This window comes from Mya arenaria, chromosome 3 (genome assembly GCF_026914265.1).
Source record: "Mya arenaria isolate MELC-2E11 chromosome 3, ASM2691426v1".
NCBI classification, from domain to species: Eukaryota; Metazoa; Mollusca; class Bivalvia; order Myida; family Myidae; genus Mya; species Mya arenaria.
In genome coordinates this window covers 79,962,150-79,989,569 of record NC_069124.1, presented here as the reverse complement: position 1 = coordinate 79,989,569, position 27,420 = coordinate 79,962,150, and the positions used below count along the sequence as shown (strand labels likewise).

The following is a 27,420-nucleotide window of genomic DNA, read 5'->3' as shown; positions in this document are numbered from 1 at the left end:
GGACTTCTGGAATATGAATGTTTACGAGTGGGTTTAACTGTATTTCACTGAGGTAAGTCATGAGCACAACTGCAAGTTCGAATGAAGGGTTTGAGGCTGCATCAGAATTAACTGGAGATGAGAGGGTGGCCAGGATAACTGAGGAGGTAGATAGTCCGGAGAAAGGGGCAGAGGATGGTCCATTGTGTACAGAGGAAGGAGCCTGGGTGAATGGGGTAGAGTTAGAGATGGGATCCGGGGAAGGGGAGGATACTGGCCCACTTCCAATGGACCTGGTTTTGAAGGAACTGGCAGTCAATGTGAGTGCACTATTGAGTTTATTATAACTACTGAAATGACATATTATTCAACTATTGTCAATGCATATTGGTTTAATGTGAATTACATGTGTTATGTATTATGTTTATTAAGCTTCATGTTGTTTGTGAAATTTGTTTGAAGTATATCATAAGACAGGAAACATGTTTACTATTTCAAATGGACAAGTGTTTATGGATAACTTTAATTTGTTAGAAAAGTGAACACTTATCAATAACACATTTTTTTCAACTTTCCTTATAACTGTGTTGTAAAGGAATTGTTTTGATGTCCGAGAATAGATAAAATATGTTTTTATAAAGTAATGTTTGCCAAATGCTTGCTTTTTATTGAGGCGTTGCTTGTCAGATGTAGTTATTATTTCCCTTTCTCCGAGGAAAAGCACTTTGCTGGAAGATCGCTTCATGTTCATGCACACTCCTGTCATAAGTATTAACAATAAGAAACACACAGTACAAGACTAGCACTTAATTTATAAACTCAAAGCAAGCTATGATGCACCTGAAATAAACCTCTAGCACATGGAACATTTTCCACATGTGTCCTAAATTGTCCTGCAGACTTGACTTATAGGCTGCCATTTGGGTGGTCGGGGTGGGGGGGATAGTTTTATTAAATTTTGAACAGGTTTCTGACAACATGGCGCTCTCTTGAGTAAATATGTTTTACCGGGGGTTAATTAATTCATGTCACCCCTGCTTATTGTCATCACTTATCAGAAGGTTTATACTTGCGCTTTCTTTCATTCAAATATATGATGAAAAATATATATTGTCACTTGAACCTATTCATTCACTTTGTTGATGCCTAGCATCAAAATTAGTCTTGTCTGTATTGGTTTATTATAAAGTGTGGCTCATGAAAAACACATTTACATTGACTTAAATTGTTTATTTTTCTGAATATTGACATTCATTCACCTCACATTTTGACTTTCTAAAATGTTGATGCTGGCTGAAGTTAACATACGGTAATATTTTATAGCTGCACATGTTTTCTGACGAAGTCTTACTAAGCATGTGTTATTCTGACAGGATGATAGAGGTCCTGGCAAGAAGGATGTGGGGTTTGCGGCCGTGCCAGGGGACAAAGAGGAGGCTGAGATGCAAGAGTCATGTGCCAACCCGGTCTTCAGGCGCAAGGTCTTGGACACCATCTTTCTCTTCTGGAATGTTACTAATATGGTGGGTTTGCAACTCGATGGAAGAATTATTTACCACAAGAAATGGGATGAATCGTATGAATAGTTTAATTGAATATTTATGTAACAGACTGCACAAATTGCTATGTGCACCTGTCGGGGCTCAAACCCACGACCTCTTGCTCTGGAAGCTGACACTCGACCTCGTCGCTATAAAAGCTAGCTCCATAGCGAGACAGTTTAAGTGCTGCTATTTACACAAGGTATGCACCCAGTTACATTTACTCCAGGTAAAATAATGCAAAGTTATGTTACAGTACCAGGGTTAGAGACAAATAGCTTGCAATACTAAAACACATTAAACAAATGTGTGAGTATGTAATAAGCTCTAATTTTGTTGTTTCTTTGGAAATTTAATTTACCTTTGCAATTCCTATTACCTACAGTTGAACACTGTTATTTCGAAATTGTATGGACCCAACACATTACTTCGGAATAGCAGTGTTTCGGATTAACAAGTTTCCGCAAATGACAGCGTTTGCAAATTATAGATGACGGGAAATACTAAGTTGTGAAGATTGCAATGTCGGTTACACGTTACCAGTACGATGCACTCGGTTTGAGTTATCTTTTGTATACAAAATATTTGTTGATTTAGTGTTTAATAATTGACAAATAATTTGTTATTATTAGGGATGGCAACGAGTAGTAAAATTGGTACTCGAGTACTTGGACAATCTTCCGATCGAGTACTCGAGTTCTCGATTACTCGGATAACTTAAATTTGTTTTCGGGAATGACAAGTTCGTGTATACATGTACCGTTCATGTTTAGTGTGCGTTGGTCGTAATGTTGGCATATTTCATCTTTAAATAGGACTGTCATTATGTACCTTACCAGAAAAATCAATAAAAAGAAAAATGTTGTTTCATGCTTTTAATTTGTCCTTTTGCATTTCATTTTGTACATACACATGAACTACAATATAATTGGAAATAAATACTTGGACCATATTGAAGCGTCTAAATCATCGAGATTACAATCAATAATGAACAACATTCAAAATTACAATTAACGAGAATATTTATAAATTTATTGAGTTGTTTACTCTACGAAATAATATTTTAAATGACAGTTTTTCATACTGAAATATTTTTGTTTATCTCATTAATTTGCATAATTCCTGAATTAAGATATCCACCAATCAATTGTGATAATCGCTGCAAAAAATACACCCATGATTCATGAATCATTGCTCGTAACGTTGATACTAATTCGCGTGTCAACGTCCATTGTTTCTCTAATTGATAAACAATACAATTGTGTAGGAGATGTACCGCTATCAAAATTTCGCTTATTGACATCAGTGATGTTTTTAAATAAGGGCCCTTTGTTGACAGTTTGCAACTCTCACAACAACTGTCAATTAATTTATAAGGGTCAATTGTGTACACAGCGGGGAGAAGAGGGACCATAAATTGTCGTCTTGGAACCACGCCAGATCTGATTCTTAAATCTGTAAATCGTGTATTTGGAGAATTTTATAAAAAAATATATTTGCGAGTACTCGAGTAGTGTACTCGGGTACTCGATTGATTGATCGAGTACTCAAGTACTCGGGTACTCATTGCCATCCATAGTTATTATACTTCTTTATTAAAACAACATAAAACATTTAAAACAAAATGACAGCACATGTATGCATTCGGATTGTATGGTAGCGGGTCGAGTGAGCAATGCGGCGAATTAATCAGATGAGATAGAAATTTTCGAATGATATTCGGATTGTGAAACCAGCAATTATATACACACTACATCACCTAAATGAATCGCTCATTTACTGACATCGATGTTTGTAACCAACACATGCTCAATGTCATTCTTTAACAAGCGCTAATTGTGCCCCAATGTCATCTCAAGCGGATGCCCGAGTGCATTCGCAGTATGGTGTGAAAAACATTTGACACGATAGAGTTCGAAATAAGAATTGATAAATAGGGGTGAAAAACCAAATCGGGACTGTAATATTTACTTAGGAATAGTGATTATTTAGGAATAACGATTTCAGAATAAAGACCAAAAATTGAGTTAAGCAAAGAAGGAGTAAAATTGGGAACGAAAAATAATTTCGAAATAGCGATAATTTCAAATAAACGGTGTTCGGAATAGCGGTGTTCAACTGTATTATGATATTTATCTTTTATGTTAAATCTCTAATGGGGTCAAACTTTCAGTTGATTATTTGTTACACAAAAAAGTATAAAGTCTTTATGGAGTTGAAATAACCTTACTATCAACTTCTATTTCAATTTCAGAAACATGATAGTAAACTTATTTATTTTTCAATTTTATCATCATTACCTTGCCATGCCGAGCAGAAACTGCTAATACTGTGATGATATAAGCAACCAGTGTTTATATGATTCAGGGTTGGATCTATGGACAGATGGGCCCGGCCCTGCCTGACCTACAGATTGTTGCAGGCGTGTCCCTGGCTCAGGCCACATGGCTCTTCACGGGGTTTGCTCTAGGATACCTTGGCGGCTGCCTCCTGGCTGGGTTCAGTAGGTCACGTCCTCACATTTTATCATACAAGATTTATACCTTTTTGCATTTTGTATTTATACTGCCTTACAGTACCATAGTCTTTTCTGTAGGAGAAAAATTAACATTCATTTAACTAGCATGCCTAATGGATTTGCAAATGTTCACTCCACTCCAAAGATTCAAACTGAAAGATGACAGAAACATTTGGAAAACATTCTTAATAAGGTTCTTGTCTTTATGAGAGAAAAGTCATGTGATTATATAAATTGTAATAGAAGCGTTAAGTTGTTGCCTTTTTTCAGAAAATCCTAATCAGGCCATTGTTTTAGCAAGAATTCTCAATTTGGACTTTTATTTCCTTTGAAAACTGCATTTATTTGTTTCAGTTCAAGATAAGTTCAACCCTCGGCTAATGTTATTTCTGTTTACAACTGGAACAGCTATCACCATAGGGCTGTTACCATGGATACCAGAAATCATTGCCATGGTGATCATCAGGGTGATCAATGGAATATGCATTGGTGGACAAGATACAGGTATACTGAAATTGAATATATTTTTTGTAGATTCAGCATTTTGGAGCCAGATCTAATTCAGTAACATCAAACTACAAAAAATCATTAATTTGAACTTAACATTTCATGATTTTACATTTACATTACATCAATGTTAAGCCTTTGTTGTTTCACAAAGGTTTTTAGCTTGACTATTCGAAGAATAGTTGTGCTATACTACTCGCCCCAGCGTCGGTGTCGGCGTCCGGTTAAAGTTTTAGGGCAAGTTGGGATTTTCACTTATAAGTCCAATCCTCTTCCTTCAATTGACTTAATACTTCACACAGTTGTTCAGGGCCATCACATGATGAGGTTAGATAACTCCATATTATTCTTTACACAGATTATGGCCCTATTGACTATGGAACTTAGGTTAAAGTTTTAGGGCAGGTTGGGATATTTATTAATAACTTCTATACCCTTTGTTCAATTGACTTAATACTTCACACAATTGTTCAGGACCATCACCCAATGAGGTTACATAACTCCATATCCTTAATACAAGTTATGGCCCCTGATTGACTTAGGTTAAAGTTTTAGGCAAATAAAAGTTAAGGGCAAGTTAGGATTTTAATAAAGAAAAACTTCTATACCGTTCTTTAAATGCACTTAATAAAATTCTAAATTATTTACGACTATCTTACAACAAGTAACATAACTCCATTTTAACCATAAATACAAATTATGGCCCTTGATTTTTTAAAAATTTTTTATTTCTTTTGAAAGGCATATTTGTATATTCTTAACCACATTTTCATAATGGGAAATCAAGTTATTTGAATGACTTGCGTCCCTGTTTGGGCGGGCTGGTGGGAGGGCAGCATTTAAAGTCACCTTATGTATCGAATAATTTTAGTTAGGTTTGACATAAAGAGATCAAACTTGGTAATATTACATCGTTATTGTATTCTAAGTCAAAGGGGCGTAGTCAAGCGCGCTGTCTTATGACGGCTCTTGTTTCTATTACGAGGGACGTTCAATATGTTATGTTATCTAACTTATTATGTCCAGTATAAAGTATTTGAAAGTTATAAATTTATGATATTCTGTGAAAACAAACATTTCTGTATCACAGAATAACACAAGTTTAAATATCATGTCATTGTATTTTCATACATGGGGTAAAGTTACCGTAAATGATTGGATGTAAGATACACTATTTTTCCACAGGTTTCGATATAAAAAAATGCCTGTGTCTTACAAACAGTAACAAGCTTTGGACATTTTTTTCTGAGGGCGATCTTTATACTTTCCTGTAGATGTTGACATTTTGAGAACAAACACATACAATATAAGGTTTTTGCTTTACAAAACTTTTTATTCTCAACAGGTTATCGTTTACGATACACTGTCAGAAAGAATATTTTGCTTTGTATTATTAGTGTTGCATGGTTTAAAATAACCATCGCCATTTTCATGAGAATTTTTTTTCGGCACTGTCAACAATCATGGTGGCCAATTGTGGCAGACGATTTTAACATTTTTTCAATGCGTCCTATAACCCATAACAAAGATTAAATAAAAATTCTAGAGTTTTTCACAGATTTTTTTGCCTGCGTCTTATAACCACTATTCTCTTTTAACCAGTCATTTACGGTATTGAAAAATTGTCATTTAATATGGCTAATTTAGTGTCATATTATTTTTTATCAAGTCTTAATTGTTTTACCATCAGGCATTTACATGAGCTTTATATAATTGAAAAATGAGCATTTAAAACTGCACTCTCTGTTTGCCATTTTTCACAACTTTTGTTTTTTTCGTCTGGGATGAGCAAATTTATCGTAAATATCTGCAAAACAATGATATAAGATAATGTTTTATGGCATAAACCGTTACTAACGGTTTAAGAAAATGCATAAAACATCAATTTTTGAACTTAAATATAAAAGTCTGCGATCTAATTTTTTGTCAGCAATCTTATATAAGGCCACTCCTTTTTGGACTAGGGCACTTGTGGCCTAGTTCATAGCCATAATCGCGCTATCTGCATTTTCAAGCCACATCTGGGGGTTCACTGACGTAATGTATTCATACGCTGTATTTTGATTGGATTGCCGTTAGCGAATTTGAATAATCAAAGTAGTACCAGAACTGATTACAATGAAAACATCCAATAAAAATAGTTCTCCTAACAATTCAAGCTAACTGTATGTTCTTTTAATGAAGCACAAGAAATTCATACGTAGCGAGTGAGTTAATCGGGTTAACTACATGAATGTTCTTGCATACGGTCAGATTATATGCAATAAGAATATGAACATATTGGAAAAGCATGCATCGAAATTTTTCCGTTCAATGCTCTGTATTGATAGACTGGTACCCTCTTTCTCTTTTATCCGAAAAGAAACCAGTATCAGCTAACCGCAGTGCCCGTCGCGCATTCGAAATATCTTGTGAATTCATACGTCAAGCTAATAAAGCGTGCGGTCTAAGTAGAAAACAACCAGGAAAGTTGGTTTAAAAAAAGTAGTGTTATCCTTTGTATGTAATGTTGGTATTCCCAAGTCGGTCCCTGTTCTTTTTTTTCGACATAAATTGCATGTTTCCGTGATATTTTCTTTTCGATACAAAGTTTTTTTAACTAATCATCGCATGGCACTTTTTTAAATACAACATGATTTTTGGTATTTTATTGTTCAAATACTTTTAATGTTTAATAAAAACCATATGCCGCGTACCTGTATAACTTTATATTTTTTAGGAAAAGTAAATCAGGGTACCAGTCTACTTATTGACCTCAAAATTTACTCTGATCAGAGCGGCCGAATGATTCAGACATGTATGTTATCACTACTTCCGGATGCTGATGATGTGAATTTCATAGTGTTTTATTAAAAAAAATTATCAATAAAGCCGCCATTGAATGATTACCACTATCAAATGGATTTATTTTCATCTTACTGTGGGTAGCATTTTTAGAAAATTATTTATTGTTTATCAGGAAAATGTTGAAATCTCATGTTTAGGCCTATAGTGATCATACTTGATTGCTATGTTATTGGCACTTATTGCAATATGTTTTATTCATTGCAATATGTATGTAAAACATTAATTATTATGTTGACTTAAGTTTGTAGATAAGAACTAATGGTATAGGTGATGTGAGAATGAACTCTTAAGTCTTTAAAACCACTTTTGGTATTGTCAGTTTTTTGCTCCAGTCTTGTTCAGTTTAGCTTTTGAAGATTTTCAAAGTAACTGCAAAACAAGTCCAGCTGTCTAGAAAGACTATGTCAAACCCTGACCAGATATAATTTCTTGTCTTTTCAAATTACCGACTTGGCAATGGTTTTATCATAACATAGGATATTGGTTTTAAAGAACATGTTAGTGCTTTTGTAAGTGGAATGAAATATTATAAGTGGCACTAAATTTAACATAATTTATAGTTCTCATTGATATTACACATAGCCCCAAGTACATGTTGATCTAAGATTTAAGGCTTGGATGGAGTCAGGGCAAGAAAAATGCATGTTAATACATTATACTTTCCAAGCAAGAACTGTTTGTTTATTCAAGTAAATAAAGCAATCCCCACACCAAGGAACTGCAGTATTGCATAACCAGCTTAATTGACATTATGAGTTGGAGTGCTGCAATTAAAGGCACATCTAGTTTGCAGAATTATTCAAACTCTGATTTAACAACCTTAATATAGTTATATGAACTACTTTTGCAAAATGAAAGCTTTTTTAGATTTACAAGGATGGGTGAAAAGTATTTGCCAAATGTACTGCAACACCTGATACCTGTTGCCTAGGAATCCAACAAATTTTTGGCACTCCAAATGTTACAGTACTATTGAATTTGGAGTGCCTGAAAAGAAAGCTTCTTGATTCTACATTCAACATCTTCTTTCTGTATGACATATTGGACCAGGAGAATTATGAACCTACAACCTTTTGCATCTATTGAGATAGGGAGCTATCAGGACAGTGACAGAGGACAATACAAGAATGGCCAACTGCTGCATTTATTGAGTTATCTAATGCATACAAATTAAGACAGAGAAAATAGTTCTTAATTTTTCCAAACTACTTCCTTAAGCATCTTGTACATGTATGTAGTTGTATTTTACAATGATTGTTCAAAGTTACAATGGCCCTGTGGGTTAAAGATGCTCTGTCCACGGGGTAACAGGTTTTGTACATAATAGGGTTATAAGTACTGCGTTTTGATCCAGGAAGTTGTATTCGACTCAAGTAGATTTTGCAGATTCGGATTTCACAAGGCACAAGCCGAGTAAAATCAAAATCTACAAAAAACTACCAGAATCAAATATGACATTCTGCCATATCCGGATCAAAACGCAGTACTAATAACCCTTTTATTATATACATTACTGATAAGATCACTTAGAAGCCACATCTTTGCATAATAAATTTCATATTAAGGATGCACTCATTGGTTTAATGACGTCAATTTAATATTGCGCAACATACGTATGTATTGCATGTGGATTGATGATTGGTATAAAATAAAGAATAAAATTATGTTTGGTATTCCATTCTCACTAGCAGTCTGATGAACTGCTGGCACCATGTTATGAAATTTGATGGTCAAAGTATTTAAAAGACATTTCAATATTTCATACTTTAAAAACTATATTCATCTCATCTTAGTCTACTCAACTTGCTTTGCTATGTACAAAAGTCTGCAGCAGTAATATGAATAGCATTAGACAGAAGGCAGTGCATAATATTTTTTAACAGCACTAAGTTATCATGGTAACATGTTATATGAATTGAATACCAAGCACAAATTAAGAGGGACAAAATAATTCTTCACTTTTTAAATAAAAACTACTTCCTAATAGCACTGTGTATGCAGTCTGACATAGGTGTACAATGTAGATGTCTTTTACAAAGATTGTTCAAGGTATGGCACTATGGTTTAAAGCTCCCCTGAAAAAGAGGTGACAGGTTTTCTATATAGTATATAATTACATCATTGGAAATCTTCTCTGAAACTGCAAATAACAGTCCTTTGATATAAAAGGATTTGATCAAATTAAGTAAGTGTGCCAACCACGTAAATTAATTTGTACACGTCTGATTTAACGACTTTTAAGAAATTCAAAAGAACTTTGACTTTATCTGATTTAACGCTTTAGCCCCCCCCCCCCACCCCCTCACTCTACACACACTTAACTAGATTTTTCAAATTTCCTTTGCAGCTTGCAAGCAGTTTTAGTCTAAAGTTTAAGCTAGCCCATTAAATAGTCCATTAGTGCTTTCAGCACTTTGATTTATTTTTTGGTTTACAAGAATTTTTGGAAAAAATGTCCACCGGGTGGTCGAGAAAAAAAAGAGAAAAAAGTCACAAAACATATTCTTAAAGGGTGAAAATCAGAGAACAGCATAAAAACATTGAAAATTTATATCATTTACTTGACATTTTAAATTTTTAAACTGCTATTAATGCATGCTTTAATACACTCAAAGTTTCAAAGTTCTAAATAAACACACAGTTTTTTTTAGCTTTAAGGGTATGCTAAAGCAAAAGTGAATATAGAACACTGAAAAACTGACCAATATTAAATTGAAAAAAAGAGAAGGCAAATTTTTAATTAATTATTTCATACAAAGAATGACTGTTATCGTCAATTCTGCCTTTGCCAACGGCGCTGCCATAACAGTTGACTGGCTCACATGCTATCACTATAAATTGGCGAATACGGCTATGGAACAACAAACCAGTCGAGATCTACTGCATTTGTACTCTTATCTATTCGTTTTTCGTTCGTGTTGCACCAAATCAATACGATCGGGAAAATTATTTTGAAAAAGAAGTGAAATTCATTTATTTTTTTTTGTACTTTTCGGAAAATTTGACCCGCCGGTTTTGTAAACCAATTTATATAAAAGTAGTGGCCTAACTGGTTTCCATGGATTTTCGCAAAAATTGGCTCGTTCCAAGACAAAAAATTAAAAAGTTGTCAAAACGTTCAATCTGTGAGAGTGCAGCTTTAATTTAAAAAGATATTTGCTTTAGCTAAATAGTTGAGGCATTTTGTAATCCAGAGGTGCAGGAAGGTGATAGTCATTGGAGATGCAGGTTTGTCCTCATTAGATCAAGGTGGGCTCCAGGGAAAATGTTCTACATCTAGGACTTGGAATCTACATATTAATATACATTTAGGTGTCATTTATTGACTCCAATACTTTTTAATAAAATATTGGAAGTACATGTATGTTATTCTTTGAGAATCCACTAGTCAGCATTTTTTAAAAGAAAGTTTGGAACTTGAAAGAATGTTTACCGGTAATGAAAAAAATGATGATGTTTTCATAAAGTGTTGTTGTTTTTTCAAAATAAAACTTATTGTCAATACATTAACATACAATTAAGATTGACTGAAATAACTGTCTGTCTAATTAAGTAATTTGGATTGTACACTTTTTGTTCAGAAGTAATATTTTGTTTGCCAGGTAAAACGTATAAGGGTCAAATATAAGTCAATTATGCTTTATGAAAAATTATCTTTCAAATATATGCAGAATGCCTGAATCTGCCTTTAAAACCATGTTTATGGAGATGATGTTGAACAGTCTGTATGTTTAATGTCCCCTCCTGCACCTGTTGTTTGTTATGTCAGTCAATGAGTCATTACGGTTCCATTTTTTTTTCTGCTCAACCTGATGGTAGTCTCTTTCAGTTACAGTTTGTGTGGCTAAATTTTCTATTGACCAAGTATCTTTTTATTTCTTCAAAACAGATTAAACTGTACTGAATGGCTTCTGTAAAGTCCTAGACATTTCTGATATTTGTAAATCCTTTGTTAAACATAAACAAGGCAACATTTTTGTCTTATTTTTAAAATTTAATTCTTGGCTTTTCCGATTCATTTCAAATATGCCGCAAAACAAAACTTGCAACAAAGCCTTCTTTAATTGTGTTTTACTTCATCATATCTTTAGGGAACCAACCTATATGTAATTATACTGCGAAAGAACATGTATTACTGTTTGTTTGTGCGACAATCTTAGGGAGGTAAAAAATGTGCTGTTGTATTAAGCTCAAAACCATGCCTCACTGAATACAAATACATATTGCACTGACCAAATATGTCAAAAAAGTTCTGGGTTGTTGATACAGTTGCAAGCTGTTTATTTCATTGCAAAATACTTTTAGTGATATTTAAATGGGTCTGAAGAAGGTATCCAAATTTCCTCATCAGAAAGTATTTAAAATAATTTTGCTAGTTTACATGTCCAACAAATACCGGTTGTTCTAGTAGCCTGTAAAATTGAAACATTTTTGACAACTTATGAGAGAATTATAAGCTTAAGTAGTATTGCTTATTAAACATCCCTTGTAGTAAATGATTTAAAATTGGTAATGGTGCTTATGAGCCTTTCTTACTAAAGATGCTTATACATTCTCTTGAATAGTTTATTTGTAAATTTGTTTAAACTGTTTCTGTGTTAAAAAAATAATAATAGAGAGGAATTAATATACTCAATCCAATTTATGATCAAATGATCATCAATATTTTTTCCATTCAGGCATACACACAATGTTGTTTGCGACATGGGCCAAGGAAGGAGGTCCGTTTGTTCAGATGACCCATTGTCTGAGCGCTGTAGGGGGCATCCTATCACCCCTTGTCACACAGCCGTTTGTAAGCAAGCAGAAAGGTATCAAGTGAAGCCTGATTTTTGTATAATTTTTTGGAGTTGTGTGTAAAATTCTTTACATTTATAACGGGTACAAAAAAATAAAATTGTTTCTGGTTTCCCGACTCACCCTAATATTTTGCATCAGCCCTTAAATTTCTTTTTGCCAATGTTTTCATATCATTATTTTTTCTTTTCTTTCGTGTATATATTTTTGGTTGTTTCTTGATTCAGAAAAAAAGTAGATGTTCTGTTTTATTGAGCACTCAAATTAATCTTAACCTTGGCCTATTTGCAAAGGCTTTAAGCGTGAAAGTAATGCCTAAACAATAAAATGAATTTCCAACTTTTGTTTTGATTGTGAAATCAGAAACAGACAATTTTGTATTTTGACAATGCTTTTGTTTTAATCTTTATATCAGTTGAGGAAGAATTAGATGGGGTTGATGTGTCTGTTAATACCACAACAATGGCTGCTCCCACACCATACACAAGCGGTATGAACATGACCAAGAACACAACATACACTACCACAGTGGAAGTCAACATCCAGTATGCGTTTCTCATCACATTTGTTCTCTCCCTCTCATCAGCTGTTCCATTCCTTGTGGCCTACCTCTCCAATAGGAATGAAAAGAAGGTTGTCAGACAGTACAGTAATGCCAGTGTGGATAGGCATAAGCTCCCCAAACGAGTGAAGAAGGTGATACTGTGTATTATATTTGTGAATTCGTTTGTAGCGACGGCCAACATAGACCTGTTTCCAAGCTTCCTAGTGACCTTCACCTTGGAGCAGCTTGGGTGGACTCAGCAGGAAGCCTCCACTCTCACCTCTGTCTACTTTGGAACATATGGCCTGGCTAACTTTGCTGGGGTATTTCTCTTAACTTACATTACCTCAACTAAGCTTAAAGCCTTTTCATATATTTCTTCAACTATAGTACTCCTAGGGCTTTTGTTGAGTGTTATTTTTAAACAAAATATTCTTGTGTGGGTTACCATAGCAGCCAGTGGTGTAACAATGTCATCTATTCTGCCAACACTGTTCACATGGACCCAGGAACATGTGACCCCCATTACAAGCCGCATGGCCTCTGGGCTCCTCATATCAGGGTCAGTTGGGGTCATGGTCAACCCCCTGGTGCTAGGATACATGATGGACATCTACTCTCCAATGTGGTTTCTCTATTTGTCACTTGGAGAAATAGTGGTCTGTGGCTTACTGTTTACGGCAGCTTTTACTCTATCCCGTGTCTACTCCCAGTCAGATGACCAGCGGGCCCATATGACTGGCATGACAAAGGGTGATAATGTGAGCTCAGAGACGGTGGAGGCCCCTACAGGCACACCAGAGCCCACGGAAAAACTGGAAATTTACCCACGAGGAACATTCTATGGTGTCTAATTGTGAAGCAACTTATGTTGTTGTTTTGTGTTTTATTGTTAATAGCACTAATAGATGGTGACAGTTTTTGAATATTTACATATTTTTTTTATTACTATATAAGCTAAATTGTTAGAGATTTCTATATCATCAAAATTGTTTTGAGATGTTTCCACTGTATGATATTTATTGAAAGAGGGTAGTCTTTATACAGATTTATTACAATAAATATCTCATAATTAAAACCTTGTTGTCATTGATTATAGTTCCAAACCATCAACTGAGTTTATCTCCCTTTGACTGTAAATAAATGTGTTTACCAGCATTGTCCGGAAGTACCAGCATTGTCCGGAAGTACCAGCATTGTCCGGAAGTACAGTAGACCTTTTCATACAGGCCCTGTCTTATCAACCATCAAGTTTATTATGTATACCAGCCGAATAAAGTAAAATTTGTGCAGGTGAAAATACCGCTTCAAGAGCTAAAAAAATGAAAAATATTAATGATGATTTAACTCTGAAAAGTCACATTTTTGAAACAGATTACTCAGATTAAACGTAATGTATAGGTAATTGCCATTGATGGTGTCTTGTAATTTTGACTTTAAAATAGCGATTTCGGATTACTGATGAAAGTTTAAAAAAGAAGAAATATAAAATCAAGACCGAAATATAAATTCAAAATACCAGTAATTATAATTTTGTATAAAAGGTGTTCGGATTAATGGTGTTAAAGGCCAGGGTAATAGTATAAAAGGCAGACAGTCAGAAAAATGGCCACTTCTCTTGACCTCACAGAGCTGTCTGCTAGTACAGACTGCCAGTACATTTTCTTTCAAATAATTAACAAACAAATATTGCTAAAATTTGCAAGACTGTTTTTTGAATGTATCATATAGATATCTTGTGAATTTCAAGTCTCAAAAACAGTTATAAATACTACTTTCAAATAAAAAAATTCATAACTGTCAAACAGATTCTAAATTTCCGAGCAATGTTGATTGACAGATCTTGAAAGTTCATGACCCTCTAACAGCCAACTGAATTTCACTACCAATTCCTGTTTACTACAGGTTTACTATCATGAGTATGTAACTGCCATATGGTCGGAAACATCCATTATCTGAGGTGATATATACTATCAAATGGCTTATTATAACACAGTTGGTGGAAGTATTGGTCAAGGTAAATGAGACTTTATTTATCTATTCTCAAATGAGAAACCAATGGACAAATTCTTCTGTACCACTCTATCAGAATCCTATAACACCACAAGCCATGTGAATGTTTACTATCAAAACTGCTGACCAGAACAGACCTCCTCTGCCATATAGGCTTAATTGCTGTCCGGTAGGATATTTGGGGTCATGCACCCCAGCCATTAAATATATTATCCAATCAAGATGAAACTGTGTGTGTTTGTTGGTATACTATCTTTGCCAAATTTGATTGTGTGGTGAATCGCTTCAAAAGCTGAACAGTTGTGCCCCATTTGCTTTGAAAAAATAGTAGTTAGTTATCTTACAGGAACTTAAACATGTATTATTTATCATGATGAAACTTGGTGAGTGTTTGTGGGCATAATGTCTTGGTCAAGTTTGATCTTGGGTCACCTCAGAATGCCCCTTTTGCAGTAAAATAATAGTAAGTAGATAACATATAAGTATTCATTATCCTATGATGAAACTTGGTGTAAGGGTTGTAAGCAAGAATACAGACAAGATTGGCTTCAACCGATTGTTATTGTGTTTGGAGTGTTTTATTTAAAGGTATGGGCACAAATTATGAAGCCATCCTGATTTCCTGATATAAGATGATATTCAGGAACACAATAACTAGAGCTATCACCGAAGGTGATTAATACCCCCGAACGCCGCCGTTCATTATGACTTATCATTGTATGAAGTTTTATGAAATTCCATCTAGTAGTTTTCAAGTTAATGTACACACAAAAGTTTGACCAAAAAAAAACAACAGGCAATAACTCTGTAATTTGCTAAAATAGTGTAATGATTCATGTACACTGAAATCCTTCTCATTGTGCTGTACCATTGTATAAAGTTTTATAACATTATATCTGGTAGTTTTCAAGTTATGCTCCGGACAAGAAAAAGTAACAAAGGGCAGTAACTCTATAACTGGCTGAAATAGAATTGCTATTCCTGTACACTGCACTCCCTCTCATTATGATCTATCACTGTATGAAGTTTTATTAAATTCCATCCAATAGTTTTCAAGTCATGCTACGGACAAAAAAAGTAACAAAGGGCAGTAACACTGTAATTAGCTCAAATAGAATTGCGGTTCCTATATACTGCACTCCCTCTCATTATGATCTATCACTGTATGAAGTTTTATTAAATTCCATACAATAGTTTTCAAGTTATGCTCCGGACAAGAAAACAGGGCAGTAACTCTGTAACTGACTGAAATAGAGTTATGGTTCTTGTGCACTGCACTTCCTCTCATTGTGCTTTACCATTGTATTAAGTTTTAATAAATTCCATCCAGTAGTTTGCAAGTTAATGTCTGGAAAAATATTTGACAGCAAAAAAAACAAATAAAGGGCAATAACATAGTAATTAGCTAAAGTAGAGTTATGGTTCTTGAACACTGCACTTCCTCTCATTGTGCTTTACCATTGTATGAAGTTCCAATGAATTCCATCCAGTACTTTTCAAGTTATACTCCGGACAAACAAAAGTAACAAAGGGCAGTAACCCAGTAATAAGCAAGAATAGAGTTATGGTTATTGTACACTGCACTTCCTCTCATTATGCTCTATCATTGTATGAAGTTTAATCCAATTCCATCCACTAGTTTTTAAGTTATGCTCCGGACAAGGTAAATTGCAACGGACCGACCGACCGACCACAGGGCGACTCGAATATACCCCCTTCAAACTTTGTTTGTCAGGGGGTATAAATATACTCTTATCAGCAGGATTTATTGGCAGTACATCAATTTATATGAATTGCAACTTTCTCAACCATTATTTGTAAAATTGTCTGGAATTTTTGGGGGGCTTTGATACTTATAGTTGAAACGTATGGAAGACTCAGCACAAGACAGAGGCAACTCTTATTTGTACACCCCCAAACAGATATAACTTTAGGCTATTAAGGAGTTGAGTCCACCTGCAATTTCAAAATACTTTAAGGAGTTATGGCCCTTGACCTAAAGTATTTCACCTACACTCATGAATCTTCTTAGGATTGGTCAGCATGAGCCTGCAATTCTGTCGGCATTATACTTTGACTCACAAGAGTTATTGCTCTTAACTTTGTAAGAATTGAATGAACAAAATTTTGGCACATACCATCATTTCTGTGTTCAGGTGGTGCCTGGATGTATTCATCACACTTCTGTGTTAGCTCTAGTTAAATGGGGTAATGAATGTCTTGTGGGTAGCTCATGTGTCTATCGAGGCCAAGAAAACATGTTTTTGTGGGGCTCAAACCAACTGCAACTTTGATGAGAGGCAGACATCTAGACCACTCGCTCTCTCATACTTCTCCAGTATAACCTTTGAAATGGTTTGTTTCTTTAAGGACACAAATAACCATCCATATAAAACAAAAACAAATAAACTTTTATTTATATTTTATTTTTTTTGTACAATTGTATTCATATTTGGCATAATGAGGCAATAAAACAAAGAATGTGATAATACATAATTATTTGAATCCTAAATGAACTTTTCAACATAAAGATGAACTCAAAGATGAACTCTGGCTCTAAGTTCTAAGGCTGTTTAAGTAAAACATTCAGTAAAACAAACATAAGCCTGGGACAAAAATTGTACATGCACCAATTCAAATAAGTTATTGCTGTATGTCTATGTTTTTGGAAATTAATTTAAACCTACAAAAATGAAGAATTGATTTTCTTTACTCTGAAAATAATCAACTACTATGAAGCTAAATCTCATATTTTTAATGGTCTAACTGAATGTTTTCTATATATATTGATATGCGAAATCCACACTTCATAATTACTTTGGGATAAACCAAAAGTGTTCAGCACTGTGTCTTTGTTCACTAGGTATAAAATGCCTTTCAAATTTCAAGGTGTATCAACCTTTACAATGGTTTCAGGAGAGGGGATGGAAGGCCAGGGTAGTGAGCTCTCTCGCTAACCTGCAGTTAGCCAGCCAGTCCGCCTCATGTTTCATAAAACTACATAAACACCATAAACAGAATCAAGTCCAACCTGATTCTGTCCAATCATAATGTTAGAAAATTATTTCCTGATCATTGTCTTTGGTAAGAGTGTAATCTGTAAAACATATTTGAACAAATATTTGTCTAGAATTTCAAAATGGAGAAGTTAAGTAATCCTGAATGTACAGACATAGGCCATGGGTAGCACTAGTGACAGTTTAAAAACAGTCTATCATACATTTAAAATCATATAATTATGTACAAAAACATTTTCCTGTTTATACAATTCATTGTTTTAAAATCAACAGTAACTTGTAAAAGATAAAATGCTAAAAATCAACATTAAAATAAGCATTTTATAAAACAATAAAAGATAACACATTTTTAAAAAACTTGATTTCCAATGTATACCTACAATCATTACCTATATATATAAATACATATATATATATATATATATATATCTGTTTACAATTAAATTACTGTAACAGATAAGATACTCCAATGAGTTTTTTTTCAACATATCTTTACCACTTAATTCTACATACATCAAGTTAGAAGAGTTCAACGACATGAGATCCTTAAATGAGGTCGAGTACGAAAACAAAACATTTTCCATAATGTTTCTATTCTTTGGAATATTCTTGAAACTTAATTTAATCTTGCTGTTTTTAAAACTTAATTCTACAATCCAATTGATGACATCTAGTCTGGCAGTAAAGCTGATGCCATTTCTATAAAAAAAAAAAAGATTTGATTTCTACTGGCCTTTTCTAAAATTTAAGTTCTTAAAAATTAGTGTCTCAGAGTAACAAATACGATTATGGCATTTTTACAGATGTGTAACATTCAAAAGCGAGGATATATGTATATTGATAATTAATGTACATTAATGAATTCATCAGGAATAGTGATATTAATACAATAACAAATACATCAAAGTGTTAAAACACGATTAACATGTCTCCTTAATTCTGAGTGCTACAAACGCTACACAAATGCTGATGGTCATAATCACCTAGTGTAGTATTTATTTCAATCTAATTTCTTTTTCATATCAACACACACTAAATGTTACTATGGTAACATATTGCCACGGCAACAACCTACACTAGAAGCTAGAGCACAGTGGTGTGAGATCAAGGGTATAGTAGCACAGTGTCTGGTAGGAGCCAGGAAGCCCAGTGGGAAAACGTCAGCTATAACTTGTAATTTTGTTGAATAAGTTAAAAAAAAACTCCCAACAGGTAGTGTCCATCTCATGTAGCGAGACCCCCTCCCCTCAACTCCCAAGTGTCAAGTCAGCACTGCCCACCCCTTCCCATTAAAGGTATTCCTGACTCCCAGGCTCAAAATGCAGAACAACTAAATCTCTTTGTACTGTATGATGTTCTTTCATCATGAATATGGCTATCTACAGATGTTGATTAAATATTTTATGCTGACATCTCAAAAACAGTTTCTTCAGAGAATCTACATCATATCACATGATGTATTGTTGATTTGTTCTGAATTTCTTTAAAACTGCTACCTTCTCGAAAATGAACTGAATTAATGATCAGCTTTACATTCAGTATATTTTTTCTTTCCCTTTTTCATCACTGACATGCACAGATTTACAACATGAATTAAGATTTTGGCACAAAATTTAACAACTGGAAATGCATTCCAAATAGCTGTCATCATAAAGCTACAAAATTATGATCATGGAATGCCCGAATTCTACATCTTCAGTGAATATTATAATTAATACTTTTGCAAACTTTGTATAGGTTACGTAACAATTCAGAACTGAAACAAACAGATAAACTGTGTACAAAGTTATACAAGCATCTTAATTACAGTTTGTTCTGTACACATATACCATTATAATGCAGTGTATACTACAATAAATAACCAGTGTGTGAACATACATGGAACAATTACATTTATATGAAGATCACAGTCAACAATTCAATAACAGTCAAGTCCATTTTGCCCTAGAACATGTCATGAACACTGAAGCGATATCAGCCTTTTATAACATAGCCTGATGCAATAGACACCTCTTTTCATTATTCACTGATAAATTTGAACAACATGTTCGCTTGTCAAGATCTGACAAGCTCCGACAAGCTGGGCTTTTAACATCTTCGCCAGCACAGCAAACAAGTCAATGCATTACAGCAGTGCACGTATACCTCCCTCATGATGACATTCACTTTAACCTGACCATAGGCCAGATCTCTCCCATCCATTCAAGGCTACTTTGGCCCTCTTGGTCCAAGCCTTCCTTGAAGAACCCTTACCACACCTCTACAACACCACACAAACAGTTCATGTGGAATGTTAACATAGCACAAAATGCTGCCAATATTTGATGCCAGTTGATTGGTCCGTAACAAAGATTCAATACTTGTTCATTTTAGACACATAGCAAGCACTGGTGTTGTAAATTATTTACAAACATATCTTACACGGCTATCAGCTTCCTATCTACATTCTCAGGTCCTTCTAGCTATAAGTAAGTCTTTGATGCTTGCTTCGGAGTTACCGTCCGTGAATCAACTGAACCATTTGGTAAATTGGGATTCTTTTCTGGTATGTAATTTGTAACAAGATTGTTTTGTATTTTTTGTTGCATTTTTTGAGGCTCATTGTATATGTTGTGTGAAGCCTCAATGGAATGCCGGTTCCCGTTTTTGCGGAGGGAGCCAAAGTTTTGCTCTATGTTGATCATCTGTTCAGTGTTGCGCGTATTGACTCGACACATGCTCACTCGGTAGCCAATCACAAAGCCGATGAGAGCAGCCACCACAATGGCAACCACACATGCTATGGCCAGGGTTGAGGCAGTGTAGATCTGGTCATCTGTCCGGATGTACTTTGTCTCTGAAAAATGTAACAATATATTATTACACAGCTTCACATTTATCAATGCCATACTTGTACTTTCTGGACAAAATATTTACCTTGGAATGACTCTTTTAATTTTGAGCCGTGGAAATTCAAATAAAATTTTCTACTTAACACATAAATTCATTGCAATGATGAAATATAAACGTAGTTGAGGCACTGATATTTCCTTTTCCATTGCAAACAAAACTTATCACCTTTTAAAACAAACGAAGTATACCATTACCATATAAAACAAAATAGTACATATTTAACATGCGAGAAATGGTTGTTTACTAGCTCATGCATATTAATACATCCTATATGACATGTTTTCATCCATACATCATTACACAAACTGACATGCAGGGTTTCAGTGAAGGAGGAAATTATCAATGAGTAAATGATTTTCTTAACATGCAATTCTGCTGATTAAAGTTTTAATTACACCTATGCCCATAAAAGAACCAATCTGAAAGAATGTTTTTGAACTGAGCTTTATCAGATAAGCCAAAGCTGAGATTAGAAAGCATGGTGTTAATGCAGTAAAATATCCTCGTGCCAATATGATTATGTGACTATAACTTTTAATAACTTGGGTGTGCTGGGAATGCTCAAATTAACAGAGAACTACCAGTAATTAAACACATTTCACAGCCAGGTACATGGGTAAAGATGCTTACCACACGGTTGAGGTATTGCAGAATTTTGGCTCATGTCGATTTCGGCTTTAGAAGGGTCTTGGCCATTACCTACCATAGGGAAAACAGGATCGTGTAAATGAAAGAATATTACACTAGGAAGTTTGTTTGATGGTCAACATGCCTGGGACCGGGACAATTGAAATAATATTAGGTACCTATATATACATATGTATGTGACACAACTTGATTTAACTGATAAAAATCCTTTTAATACACCTAGGTCACCCATGATTGATAATCCATATGGTATGGATATGTAAAACAGCAAAAATATACAATGTATCACATTAAGGATCTTATACAAAAATAATTATAATTTTTTTATATGTAACTGGTTTTACAATTAAGCAAATGATATAGCAAAATTAATTTAAAATGTCATTTACACAAGCAGAAAATTAAGAGTAAACATACTATATTATGAAAGATATGTATGTACAATGTATATAACATCACTATCAATAAAGGTGAAGGCCACAGGCATGCTGATACCTGACAACAATCTTCCATTGTGAACATGAACCACAACGGAGAGGAATATACTGACTACATTTAACAGTTAACGACAGTAAAAGCTATTTGTAGAAGAATCATTGATATGTCTGAATACAGTTTCAACGATAATGTCATAAAATATTAGAAGCATGTGTGTAACTAATTATACCTACAATATTTAATACAGTTTAACTATTAATATTACTTTCTATATTGATATTTCTATACGTTATAAATAGTAAGCCTATTTTATGTCAATGCCTCAACTAACCAATGTTATCATTTTGAGAAGTTTCCATGTAAACTGCTGTATCACTATCAGACTGGTTGCAGTTACATTGGCAAGGTTTGCAGGTGGAAACCTCGACTGGTTTCTCGGTGACCTCTGTGTTCACCTCATCTTCCACAACTAGGCCTAGAGGACAGAACAGCGTTGGTCAACAACACTAAAAGGGCCACAATATAGAGGGAAGGGGAAAAACACACCGAGATAACATGTATTTACAACACATAAACAAAAACTTAAATCTGTATTGAAAGAATATCATCAGTGAAGTCATAAACATGCTTACACAGAAGGAATGTATTCAATGATAGATCGATGTAACAGACAACATGGAAAATGCTTATGGGCCAGCACAACAACACCAAACACTTGCACAAGAAAGATGAAATCATTAGATCATACCTAGACATTTTATATACATTTATAAGTGATATAGCTCGAGTGACAGATATATTGACTTGATTATTGTATGAATTCATGTAATAGCAATGTTGCATTTACTCTCTGAACAATCAATATTTAACTCCTCTAACAATAATTCCACAACATTGCTATTACCAGAGTGATGGTAGCCCAGGTATATATGTATCCCATTATTTTGTATAGACTAAAACCCACCATCTTTGTCCGACTGTTTCCCGCCGTCTGGGCACTTTTTGGTGTCACCTGACTGAATATCCTGGTAACTGCAACAAAACAAAACATGGTTAATCAGAACTGCAATCAAAGTAGAAGAAAGGGAAGTAATTATAAGTATGAGTCACTGAACAAAATTACATGACAGTAAGAGTTTCTTCCCCTTCACCATTCATTTCACTTACCCGCGTGATGTGTGTGTGGTGCATGCCCCTTCAAACCAGCCACAGTATGGGTCCTGAAGAGCCACACAGTCCCTGAAACACACGAGAGGAGAGAATGGGGTTAGATTCTAGGCATGTTGAAGTCATGGCATTTAAATTTCCAAGGCATATAAACCTTTGCTCTATTATTTAACTTGTGTTTTGTTTAGTGCCAAAGCCAAAGTGACAAGCCATATCATTGTATTTAAAACAAAATTGTTTTTCTGCAATCCCTTCAGCTATGTCATTTACCTGTTTTTATTGAAAAAAATCATAAAAAACTATTAAACTTGCTGTGGACATTATGAAGTGTCAAGGTTTCACTGGCAAGTGCAATTTACAGTTTAGGGCAAGAGAATTAATGGTAATATATTCAAGCTCAAAAAGGCTTCCTGCTGATACATCTTTTACATGTAGTAATCACTAACATTCTGTATACTTTATAGACTGTGAAAATTATACTTCAAGCATGTTTGTAATTCTCCAGTAAAAAGTGACCTTATTTCTCACAAAAAAACAAGTTTTTGCATAAGCAACTGAGTTAATTGATCCAGATGCATAAGCAACTGAGTTAATTGATCTAGATGCATAAGCAACTGAGTTAATTGATCTAGATGCATAAGCAACTGAGTTAATTGATCTAGATGCATAAGCAACTGAGTTAATTGATCTAGATGCATAAGCAACTGAGTTAATTGATCCAGATGCATAAGCAACTGAGTTAATTGATCCAGATGCATAAGCAACTGAGTTAATTGATCTAGATGCATAAGCAACTGAGTTAATTGATCTAGATGCATAAGCAACTGAGTTAATTGATCTAGAAATAACATTGCAACTCCCAAGACATTTGACCAAAGTTTTTACAGTCATCAAAAAGATTCAATTCTTCTCCATTAGGCTGAACAAGTGCACAGAAATCTAATCTTACATTGATACTATGTAAGACTGCTGGACAAAATACCTGCTCAATCAATCATAAAGATGTGAATATTTTGCATGCCTTTTAATATTTCTGCAAATGTGGGGTAAAATATCTAAAATTTGACAAATACTGGCTAAATTGTTGATAATGTTTATGGTTTTAATTAAAAACACACATTTTTAGAAAATGGTAGTATTTTTTACTATAAGTACTACTATCGGCTCAGAGAAGACAGCGTGACATAGACCAATGAGTTTGTAGTAACCCGACAGTAATGCCAGAAGTGTTCTGTCGCCAAGATTGTTAATATTATCTCTTCTGCTTGACTGCTTTACAAAGAACTCGATCAAGCATCAGCCTGCACAACTATGGATCATGCCAGTAACACTATAGCAGTGATAAGTCAAAATATATCTTGTCAGATATTCTATTGCGCATTATTTTGAACATAAACACATTACTTAACTGGCTAAATAAAGCCAGACCAATTTTTTTCTAACCTTGGCATAAATTATGATTGCACTTAAGAAACATAATAGGATTTCCAAGTAAGGAAGTATTTATTTTCATTAAAATTCAATCAGAATTTTTATTAGGATTTTTTTTGCCTCATATGGGGTAACTGTATAAGATTATCCTATCACGTGTACCAGGGTAAAGAGCTAGTTTATACATACCCGCAAGTTTTATGCCTGTGACAGCGGTGGAGAGGGATGGAGACGATGTTGTCTCGGGAGATAACGATGAGTTTCTCGTGTCCTGTTCCTCGGTAGATCCTCAACTCTCTGATGGCTTCCTGCGGGCTGAGGACCTGTATATCCTCGATGACAGTGCCACTGCTGCCCTCTTGCCCTGTATTTACAGCCTTCAACACACGCCCATCACCTGCAAACGTACAACAGAACTATCAGCTTGACCTTCAATGGCAACATAATTATAAAAAGCATGTTTGCTAAATATTACCCTAAATAACAACCATAGAGAGATTGCTTAAATATTCTTCATGATCGTGAAAACATACATACAGAACTGTTCACTTGCATTTTTTTGCTAGAAATTCTTTTATGATGACTTCAAAAGCTCAATGAATTAGCCTAAACACTTTGATCATGATAAAACTAACATTTTTCCAGTTATAAGTAAAAAATTGTAATGAATTGATAAGAGCTTATGCAAACCATTTTCTGTTAAATGTTATAAAAATATTCACATAAAATTTACATTTAAAACTATTCATTTAAATGACAATTTGCATAAAGCAGTCAAAATTTATATCAAACATAAATCTTGACTTTTTTTGGCAATCAGAAATGTCAACCTGAGTTCCCTCCAGCTATGCAAGTTGTCTATATAGAGCAGCCCACAGTGCTGTGGACAGGATATTATGTACCATCACATTTATGTTGAGAACAACTGGTTTGCAGCATTATGGCAGGTTTGGGACAAACAGCCCATATTTTTATGGAAAACGAATAATGGAAACACTTGCATGCAGCAATAAATGCAGTTCTAGCCAAGACTTTGATATCATGTAATTTTGACAGTTCCGGTTCATACACTTGTATCAACCCTTGTTGTTACGACAGACCGATTATTTCCCTTTAATCTTTGTTTTTATATTCCCTCCAGTAACAATGTTATACCGTTTAAATGTAAAAGTAAATGAACAATTTACATAATCTACATCAAAAATTGTGCACAAATGCAAATAACTAAGCTGAGTTTATTGCTTTTTATTTTCCTCTTACACGATTTTTAAATTTTACTGCAAAATCCATCATCAGTAAAAGAATTATGTCTGAAAAGTAATATAATGGACACTTACTCAGATGATGAGTCGATATGTTGACAAAATACCACCATTAAAACTAAATGCATCATTTACTTTATTTTATGATGTGATTAAAATCAAAATATTGCCATTTTATACAAAATGCCTTACCAAAAACACATTAACTTTCGGAGGAGTAAATGTTGAACCTAATATATAGTCAACTATTTCATGCTTCACGTATGAAGTATGCACTCAAGTAAAGAAAAAAACTAATAAATAATTTTGCAATTCAATCATTTATTAAATTAACAGCAAAAGGTAACATAATTAAAAATGTTTCAGTTATAAACTGAGCATGATAATGATGAAACTTTATTATAATAATGTGTCAGCTACATTCCTTGTACTTGCTCTCTATGTAGCTTGCTCAAATAACTCTAAAACCACTCTACTGGCAACACTTTTGTTCGCTTTTCATTAGTTGTATTGGGTTTTGTGAAGCCAACATCATGTGACAATAGGAGGGCGCCAAAATAACATTTACTCATGCAGTTGGTGTGGGAATGGGTCCTTTTATCAACCCAGCACTATTCAGTCTTTAAGACTACTTATTTCAAATTCACTCATTCACTAGTATATATAGCACTCTTTGATTACAGTAGTGATGTCAAAGAAGCGGTTTACCATATAAAGCTTCGATACAGGCTATTGTTCCAGTGACCAATATCCAAAGGTGAATGGAGAAATATTCGTAATGAGCTGACTTTATACATGCCAAATCACATGATAGAGATGATGCCCTGTTTCTACTCTATCTAGAGTTATGTACTTACTTGTGCCCACAAACATGACATCGTAGTAGAAGTCATCTGCAGCCAGGACTAGAACATCTACCGCTATAGCCGTGAACCTCCCACTCCTAAAAAATATAATTGTAATATGTATAGAACAGTAATTAAGCAAGTGGAAAGCTAACAGATGATATCAAAATGAGAGGCGATGCAAAACATCAGATGCAAAACGTTAGGTGATGAACAAATATGGTGATGCATGTCCATGACTGTCAAATATGGACCTATTTTTGTCACCAGGATGTGCCATACTAATCAAAACTACAGCTTTCTGAGAAGGTACATGATCTGAATGTTGAATGAGGGCTTAACCACAATGTGATCAACAGTAATTGGATAGACTGCATTTGGTTCACTGTTCTGGGAAAACGGCTGGGTGTATATAGGTGTTTCTGGGCCAGATGGGGGAAATGAGATAGCACAAGTGGCTTCTCATCTTGCAGCCAGTGAATGTCTGCAGACCTCAATGTACATGAACAACAATATTGGCCTCATTACAGCATCTTTCTTGAATAACTTCGTGTGACTGACCTCTTGCAATGTCCATCAACCATTACTCTGCCATAAGAATTGTATAACCAGCGTTTCATAAAAAAGGAAGATTATTAAAGTACAAACACCTGAAATGCACACCACTTTATGGATAACAAATGGCTGTGACATAATAACATGCATACAGGTAATAGAATAGGCTTTTTTCTTTCTTTTTTAGGTAAGGACATACTATATCTATTGAAAAGCTGAGAAATAAAAACTTAGTACCAAAACAAATGGATAACATAAGAAATTAGACCTGTTTGAATTTCTACACTGACCAGATTTATTCTACCATCCTAACCATTGGAGATACTTTTTAACTTACCAAGATGCCTAGATATCAATCAATTTGTATTTGCTCAGCACATGATTTACTATTTGTAGTGTTTATTACCACCCTATATCTT

At 34.4% G+C, this 27,420-nt stretch overlaps 2 protein-coding genes across 5 annotated transcripts in view; one reads left to right on the top strand and one right to left on the bottom strand.

Moving 5' to 3' along the window:
• The first annotated feature begins 59 nt into the window (after nucleotides 1-59).
• LOC128226300 (sodium-dependent glucose transporter 1-like) lies at nucleotides 60-13,622 on the top strand. Its single transcript, XM_052936186.1, has 6 exons — nucleotides 60-299; nucleotides 1,353-1,502; nucleotides 3,888-4,023; nucleotides 4,393-4,542; nucleotides 12,072-12,203; nucleotides 12,605-13,622. The coding sequence occupies exons 1-6, from the start codon at nucleotides 60-62 to the stop codon at nucleotides 13,585-13,587; spliced, it is 1,791 nt and encodes a 596-aa protein (XP_052792146.1). The 3' UTR covers nucleotides 13,588-13,622.
• A 3,531-nt stretch (nucleotides 13,623-17,153) lies between these two features.
• The window catches only part of LOC128227204 (semaphorin-1A-like), a 45,687-nt gene continuing 35,420 nt past the window's right edge, over nucleotides 17,154-27,420 (bottom strand). For 2 of the 4 annotated variants that reach the window (XM_052937505.1, XM_052937506.1), the window contains 7 exons: nucleotides 26,459-26,544; nucleotides 24,529-24,736; nucleotides 22,909-22,980; nucleotides 22,706-22,773; nucleotides 22,073-22,216; nucleotides 21,286-21,354; nucleotides 17,154-20,599 (listed from right to left, as the gene is read on the bottom strand). In XM_052937505.1, the coding sequence (XP_052793465.1) occupies nucleotides 20,226-20,599; nucleotides 21,286-21,354; nucleotides 22,073-22,216; nucleotides 22,706-22,773; nucleotides 22,909-22,980; nucleotides 24,529-24,736; nucleotides 26,459-26,544 (1,021 nt within the window). In that variant the 3' untranslated portion in view covers nucleotides 17,154-20,225. The remainder of the gene's footprint in view (nucleotides 20,600-21,285; nucleotides 21,355-22,072; nucleotides 22,217-22,705; nucleotides 22,774-22,908; nucleotides 22,981-24,528; nucleotides 24,737-26,458; nucleotides 26,545-27,420) is intronic. The other 2 variants (XM_052937507.1, XM_052937508.1) reach the window with 2 other exon arrangements.

Excerpts from the sequence above, each read along its gene's own strand:
- LOC128226300 (XM_052936186.1), top strand. The coding sequence starts at position 60 with ATGAGCACAACTGCAAGTTCGAATGAAGGGTTTGAGGCTGCATCAGAA. Across the intron at positions 300-1,352 it reads TGAAGGAACTGGCAGTCAAT|GATGATAGAGGTCCTGGCAA; the intron begins GTGAGTGCACTA and ends TTATTCTGACAG. Across the intron at positions 1,503-3,887 it reads TCTGGAATGTTACTAATATG|GGTTGGATCTATGGACAGAT; the intron begins GTGGGTTTGCAA and ends TATATGATTCAG.